This window comes from Myotis lucifugus, unplaced genomic scaffold (assembly GCF_000147115.1).
Source record: "Myotis lucifugus unplaced genomic scaffold, Myoluc2.0 scaffold_15, whole genome shotgun sequence".
Lineage (NCBI taxonomy): Eukaryota > Metazoa > Chordata > Mammalia > Chiroptera > Vespertilionidae > Myotis > Myotis lucifugus.
Genome location: NW_005871063.1, coordinates 2410214 through 2418402, shown reverse-complemented (window position 1 = coordinate 2418402; position 8189 = coordinate 2410214). Strand labels below are relative to the sequence as shown.

The following is an 8189-nucleotide window of genomic DNA, read 5'->3' as shown; positions in this document are numbered from 1 at the left end:
GTTTCCATTTATAAATTTCTGCTCTATCTTTATTTTTCCTGCTTTCATTTAGCTCTGCTTTATCTGTGTCTCTTTGAACGTATTTTTTTTAAATATATTTTTTATTGATTTTTTACAGAGAGGAAGGGAGAGGGATAGAGAGCTAGAAAAATCGATGAGAGAGAAACATCGATCCGCCGCCTCCTGCACGCCCCCCAGTGGGGATGTGCCCGCAACCAAGTTACATGCCCTTGACCGGAATCGAACCTGGGACCCTTGAGTCCGCAGGCCAATGCTCTATCCACTGAGCCAAACCGGTTCGGCTTCTTCGAACTTATTAAATTGACATTTAGCGTATGCTTTTTTCTAGTTTTATAAAAGCATTTAGACTATAAATATCCTCTCCAAATATTATTGACACTGTATCTTAAAATTTTTTAATGCACTTTAAAATTAAAATTGTATATATATAAGGTATAAAACATAATGATTTTATGTACATACTAGAATTGTAATGCAAAAAGTTCATGCAAGAGTAGGCCATTTATCAGCCACAATCTGTCTTTGTTCTGTGCTGACATCCTTTGAGAAATAACTCATTTCACTGTTCCTCAGTAGTGTTCCACCCATGCCATGAAGTCAAATAATTCCTACCTCAGTGGTCCACTCATTCTTTGTTTCAGAAGTCTGCAAATCTTTTTCTCCCACCAGAGGGATCCCTGAAGACATACCTAATATTATTTTTCTTTCTCATCCAATTTCCAACTCTTTGCCATTGTTATACGGTCCTCTCCTGCAATCATCTGGCATTATAGGGAGGGGGGCAAGCTGTCCAGGGTTATTCATTCTGTTACTGACACTCCTTGAGCCTGTCTGTTTCTGACTGTCATGCCACAGGAACCTAATGACACTGTGAGCCTGTCAATCCCAGATTCCCAGATGAATTGGCAAGGCACAGGTCAGCTCCTCTCTGGAATACACCACATCCAGTACTGTCTAGCACCCCTGCCTGGTCTCACCTCCAGTTTAACTGATGGCAGTTTGCATAAACAAATAAAATTTTAAGTCTCTATTTCTTCTCTAAGGTTCTTCCTTCTCTCTAGCTCCTGGGCTCTGAGTCTGTTAGAGTGAAGACTGTTGTAGAAGGCAGACTAAAACAGTTCTGTCTGATAAATATCCTTTCTAATCTTTCTATGTTATGCTTTGGGTAAAGCCTTTCATCTTTATGAATGTACATGATGGTTTTATACATATTCTGTGGATATATGAAAAGTGTATATGCTTTGTATTTGCTCTCTTTATAATATAATGTTTTGTTTTGTTTGATCCTTAATGCTTTTAGTTTACTTATCCTTATAATACCTTTACTTTTCTATTTTCCCTTAAACAAAATTATTGATTCATCTTTTTAATTCTGAGTCAGTAGGACTGGGTTGAGGTCTGGAAATTTACATTTCTAGCAGGCTTCCACGTGATGCTGATGCTGCTGATCTAGAGACTACACTGTGAGAACTGCTCTCAAACTTATCTGTACAATAGAATATTCCGGACAATTTTTAAAAAGTACTAATCCTAAACTCCACTCCCTCAACCAATTAAATCAATTTCAGAATGTGGAGTATCAGTGAGCCATGGTTGAGAACCCCTGATCTCGAGTGTTTCAGGATATTCAAAACTTGCAATTCAACCAAGTATATGATTGTAGGACCTTCATTACTCTCATATCAATAATTTAGGCTAAAATGGTTTTAACAAAGTTAAAAATGCATACTATTTTCCTTATCTAATTTCAGGCCGGCCAGGCCAGTGTGAACTACAGCTAACTCTATAGTACCTCTGAGGGCCACAGGACTTAGCCAACCAAATCAGTTATCTAACATTTTGCTATCACATCCCCCAAAGCTCTAGCCTTGTCGGCCTAACAGTTTGAGTTCCAAAAGACAAGTGATGAGTTAACCAATTGACTTATTACTGTGTAACAAAAATGGCCAGCTTCCTAGCTGTGGATGTAGTTTTCTATTTTCCAACCCACATCCACTTATCCAGTTTTGTATTTTAAAGTTTATTTGCAATATTCAACTATGTGAACTAATTTCTGTATTACTTAAGATTCTGGTTTTGAGTTATGAAAACAAGCAACTTTCACCAAGTTAAGCTTAAAAGGGAAAATTATTATAAGGATAGAGGGGTGTGCTGCCCTAATTAGCAGCTACTGCTTATGTCATAATCACAATCATAATCATATAGGAAACAAGGGTGCTAATTGGAACTATAAAACAGTTAAAATAAGTACCAAGCAGTTTTAAGACTCAACCTTGAACAGTATTATATATATAATTGACTGACTTTGATGATAAAGTGTCATACTAAAATACTTATTGTATTACTTTTTCCAAGGAAGAAAGTTGCAGCTGTGATATGAGTGAACAAGTAAATCTACCTGAAATGACCAAAGACTGGAACAAAGAGCATGTGAAACAATGGGTAACAGAAGACCTTAAGATCGATGAGAAATACGGGCAAATTCTGTTCAATGAAGAAGTGACAGGATTAGTCCTGCAGGAATTAACTGAAAAAGACCTTAGAGACATGGGGCTACCACGGGGTCCAGCACTTTTGATAAAACGCATGTATGACAGATTGAATAATATTTCCCCTGAAAATCACAATCAGGATTCTGGACAATTAGAGCATATAAAAACCTCCAAAAAACACCACCAAAAAAAGCCACAACAGACACAAAAAGAAGAAGAACAATCAATGCCATCCAATATTGATCATAATCTTAGAGAGATCAGAGATACCAAAGAACAAGAATCTGTTCTTATAAAAGAAAATGCATTAAATGAAGTAGTGACCACTAAAGACAAAAAAAAGGAAAAGCTAAAAGCTGAGCAGTTGACTTGTATGCCATATCCTTTTGATCAGTTTCACAGCAGCCACCGTTACATAGAACATTATCTTCTTATGCAACCTGAAACAGGACCACTCAATCTCATAGACCCAATACATGAGTTCAAAGCCCTCACAAATACAGACAAAGCCACAGAAAATGGCATTAAGATGAAATTTAGCAATGAAGTCTTCCGATTTGCATCGGCTTGTATGAATTCACGCACCAATGGCACCATCCATTTTGGAATCTGGACAAACCCCATGGAGAAATTGTTGGTATGGAAGTCACCAGTAAAGATGCCTTCATTGACCACTTCAATAAAATGATCAAAAAGTATTTTAAAGAAAGTGAGATCAACGAAGCCAAGAAGTGCATTCGGGAGCCAAGGTTCGTGGAAGTCCTTCTGCAGAACAACACACCATCTGACAGATTTGTCATTGAAGTAGATGTTATTCCAAAACACTCTGTATGTAAAGAAAAATATTTCTGCATTAAGATGCAATACTGTAAAGCTGAAATATGGAAACAAAATCAAGATGCTTCACTGTTTGTGAGAGATGGAGCTAGCTCTACGGATATCCTGGCCAATGTCAAACAACGGGATAAGGATTTCAAAGCGTTTACAAATAAAGTCAAGTCACTAGCAGTATCGAGAAAAGAGGCTGAAGAAGAATATGAAAGGAAGGCAAATAAGAAGGAGAGTGAAGGACAAAAGCTGGTTAAACTTCTCATAGGAAACCGAGAGTCACTGGATAATTCGCAATACAATTGGTACATTCTTGTAACAAATAAATGCCATCCAAACCAAACAAAGAACTTAGATTTTCTAAAGGAAATTAAATTGTTTGCTGTTTTGGAGTTTGATCCTGAATCTGAGAGCAAGGGGGTGGCCAAAGCTTACAAAAGAAGCCGGGTAGCAAACCTTCATTTTCCAAATCAATATGAGGAAAAGACTACTACAAGAGAGGCAATTTCTAGCCTGAATCTTTTCGATCAGCCCAGCTGGATCTTCTGCAATGGCAGATCAGACTTGAAAGATGAGAGGTATAAGCCTCTAGAACCACATTTATGGCAGAGAGAAAGAGCTTCTGAAGTCCGGAAACTGATTTTATTTCTCACAGATGAAAATTTAATGATAAGAGGGAAATTTTTGGTAGTGTTTCTATTACTCTCTTTGGTGGAAAGCCCAGTAGATCCACTAATTGAAACCTTCTGTGCTTTCTACCAAGCTCTCAAAGGAATGGAAAGTATACTGTGTATCTGTGTAGACTCACAGATTTATCAACGATGGAAAGATCTACTACGAGCAAGACTGACAATAACAGATGAATTAACAAGCCATAGTATTTCCACTTTAAATTTAGAATTGATAAACAGTACTATCCTTAAACTAAAACCGGTCACTCAGTCATCAAGAAGGTTTTTGCCCTCCCATGGATCATCTTCGGTTATCCTAGAGAAAAAGGAAGAGGATGTCTTGACTGCACTGGAAATTCTCTGTGAAAATGAGTGTAAAGACACAGATATTGAGAAAAATGAATCTAAATTCCAAGAATTTAAGAAAACAAAAGAAGAGCACTTTTATCGAGGTGGCAAAGTATCCTGGTGGAATTTCTATTTTTCTTCTGAAAACTATTCTTTACCCTTTGTCAAAAGAGACAATTATGAAGACCTTAAAGGTCTGATACAGTGTTGTGCAGAGTCTCCTAAACCAATATTTGTAAAAATTATCAATCTTTATCATCATCCAGGCTGTGGGGGTACTACATTGGCTATGAATGTTCTGTGGGACCTAAAGAAAAACTTCAGGTGTGCTGTGTTAAAAAACAAAGCAACTGACTTTGAAGAAACTGGAGAACAAGTAACCAAGTTGATTACCTATAAGGCAACTAGCCATCAGGATTACATTCCTATACTTCTCCTAGTAGATGATTTTGAAGAACAGGAAAATGTCTACATTCTACAGAATACCATCCATTCCATTTTAGTAGAGAAGGGTTTGAGATATGAAAAAACATTGGTAATTATCTTAAACTGTATGAGATCCCAGAATCCTGATGAAAGTGCAAAATTAGCAGATAGTATTGCACTAAAATACCAACTTTCTTCCAAGGAACGAAGAGCTTTTGAGGCCAAACTGGAGGAAATTGAAAAGCAACACAAGAACTGTGAAAATTTTTATTCCTTCATGATCATGAAAGAAAATTTTGATAAAACATATATAGAAAATGTAGTCAAGAATATCCTAAAAGGACAGAATACTGACAGCAAGGAAGCCCAACTCATTTCTTTCCTGGCTCTACTCAACTCTTATGTTACTGACTTTACAATTTCAGTGTCACAGTGTGAAATATTTTTGGGAATCACAGGCACTAGTACACCCTGGAAACCTGAAAGCCTAGAAGACAAGATGGGAACCTATTCCACACTTCTAATCAACACAGAAGTGGTAGAATATGGGGGATGTGCAGGCGTGCGCATCATTCACCCCCTGATTGCTAGTTGCTGTCTAGAAGAACTGGAAAGAAGCTATCACTTGGATAAATGTCAAATTGCATTGAAGATATTAAAGGAGAATTTATTCTATGATTCTGGAATAGGAAGAGACAAATTTCAACATGACGTACAAACTCTTCTGCTTACAAGACAGCGCAAAGAGGATGGAGATGAAACAGACACTTTGTTTTCTCCATTAATCGAAGCTTTACAGAATGATGAAGTTGAAAGGGTCTTGACTGAAGGAACTCTTCGATTCCCACAAAATGCGTTTATTTGTCAGGCCTTAGCAAGACATTTCTACATTAAAGAGAAGAACTTTGACACTGCTCTGGACTGGGCAAATATGGCCAAAAGGAGAGCACCTAAAAATTCCTATATCTCAGATACACTTGGTCAGGTCTACAAAAGTAAAATCAAATGGTGGTTGGATACAAACAAAAACTGTAGGGATATCACTGTAAATGATCTAACACATCTTCTAGAAGCTGCAGAAAATGCATCAAGAGCTTTCAAAAAATCCCAAGAGCAAACTGATAGGAAAGACTATGAAACAGAGACCTGGTCACTACAGAAGTCCAAAAGAAAATATGACATGTATAATACAGCTGGTTTCTTGGGTGAAATAGAAGTTGGTCTTTACACTATTCAGATTCTTCAGCTCACTCCCTGTTTCCACAAAGAAAATGAATCATCTAAAAAAATTATGGCAGAAATTTTATCAGGAAAGAGGAATATTCCTACAAAACCAAAAAATGAATATTATTTGGCTTTAACTAAGTTCACTTCCTACTTACAAAATTTACAACCGGATATTAAAAAGTGCTTGGACTTTTTTACTGATTATATGGGTCTTTTGAAAACAAGGAATATCCAAAAAGAAATAGCGGAGGTCTTATTAAGCAAGAAAATCAGTCGTTGTTTCAGTAAATATAGGGAACATTTCTGCCATGTGGATGTGGGTCCATTACAAAGCAAAGAGAGTCAGTTACTCCAAGAGGAGAATTGCAGGAGAGATCTAGAAGCTTTGAAAGCAGACAGGTTTTCTGGACTTCTAGAATATCTTAATCCAAATCACAAAGAGGCTGCAATCATTATGGAAAGTATAGTGAACAAATACACTTTTCTCTTTCAGGAAAATCCAAACAAACGGCTGGCAAAGGAGAAACAAAATTTCATTTTGGCCAACATTATTCTCAATTGTCTAAAACCCAATTCCAAGTTTATTCAGCCACTTACCGTACTTAAAAAACATCTCAGAGAAGTGTTACAATTCGTAGAACTAAGTCACCTATACCCAGACCCTTATTTCTTGGCCTGCCTCCTGTTCTGGCCAGAAAATGAAGAGCTAGATGAAGATTCCAAGTTAATGGAAAGGTATGTTTCATCCTTATATAGATCCTTCAGGAGACAGTACAGGAGCATGTGCAGGTCCAAGCAGCCGAGCACACTTTTCTACCTAGGGAAAAAGAGAGGTCTCAACAGTCTTGTGCATAAGGCCGAGATAGAGCAGTACTTCAGTAAAGTACAAAATATAAATTCCTTCTGGCAGAGTGGAGATGTGTGGAAAAAAAAGGAAGTCAAAGACCTTCTGCGCCGTCTCACTGGTCTGGCTGAAGGCAAGAAAATCTCTATTGAATATGGAACAGAGAAAAAAATAAAAATACCAATGACATCTGTTTATTCAGGTCCACTCAGAAGTGGTGGCAACATAGAAAGAGTGTCTTTCTACCTAGGGTTTTCCATTGAAGGCCCTCTAGCATATGACATAGAAGTTATTTAAGAAGATATATTAGCTCAAATATGTTTATTCATATTTCTCTCTGATCTTATTCCCTCTATCCCCATGGCATTTTAATGGCATTATTAGCTTACCTCTGATTATAGGTTTTGCTTTCGTCTCCCCCAGTAAATTAAAAGTCTTTGTAGGGCATTAAACATGTCTACACACAGAGCTTGGCACACTGTAGAGCAGCGGTTCTCAACCTGTGGGTCTCAATCCCTTTGGCCGTCCAACAACCCTTTCACAGGGATCGCCTAAGACCATCCTGCATATCAGATATTTACATTACAATTCATAACAGTAGCAAAATTACAGTTATGAAGTAGCAACAAAAATAATTTTATGGTTGGGTCACAACATGAGGAACTGTATTTAAAGGGCCAGAAGGTTGAGAACCACTGCTGTAGAGTCAATTGTTCAATGTTTTAAATATGCACTTTCAGACTAACATATTTAATTAAGAAGTTTCAATTGATATCCACTGGTGACATCATTACTGGTTGTATGTCAATAAAATCTGTTTAAATTCTATCACGCTTATGAATTTTCTGAATTATGAATTATTCCTTCGCTGTGAAAGCAGAAATATAAATTAGATGAATATGGAAGAGAAAGGCCCTCCTTAGTTTACTGAACTAAAAAACAGAGATCCACACCAGAGTGCCACTTCCTCATCTTGGTATCAATAAAAACCTATGTGCAAGGTAAACATTCTGTTCTCATCCCCCATCTACCCCTACACACACACATATACAAACAATTCCTTAGACTCCTTGCCCTTCTCTCAATTCATTGCTATGGGAGGGGGATAAGAGAAGACAACCAAGTAGCCACAAACTTGAACTCCATCCATCTTCTTGCTCCCATTTGGTACAGATGAAACCGTTTCCCCATTCTTGCCTCCTGTCAACACAGTCTTAGTTCCCCTGTTCTTTAGATCCCAACTCCCTGGCTTATTTTTTCATTTACTACCCTCTTTACTTCTCAACCTGTGCTACATGAATGCTGTTTTCACTGTCAAGTCCTTATTTTCAC

General features: G+C 37.4%; 1 protein-coding gene across 1 annotated transcript in view; it reads left to right on the top strand.

Annotated features, from left to right (window-relative positions):
• The window catches only part of SAMD9L (sterile alpha motif domain containing 9 like), an 18900-nt gene extending 11215 nt beyond the window's left edge, over nt 1-7685 (top strand). The window contains 2 exon segments of the mRNA XM_023750714.1: nt 2381-3121; nt 3124-7685. Coding sequence (XP_023606482.1) covers nt 2398-3121; nt 3124-7154 — 4755 coding nt within the window. The 5' untranslated portion in view covers nt 2381-2397 and the 3' untranslated portion in view covers nt 7155-7685.
• The last annotated feature ends 504 nt before the right edge of the window (nt 7686-8189 follow it).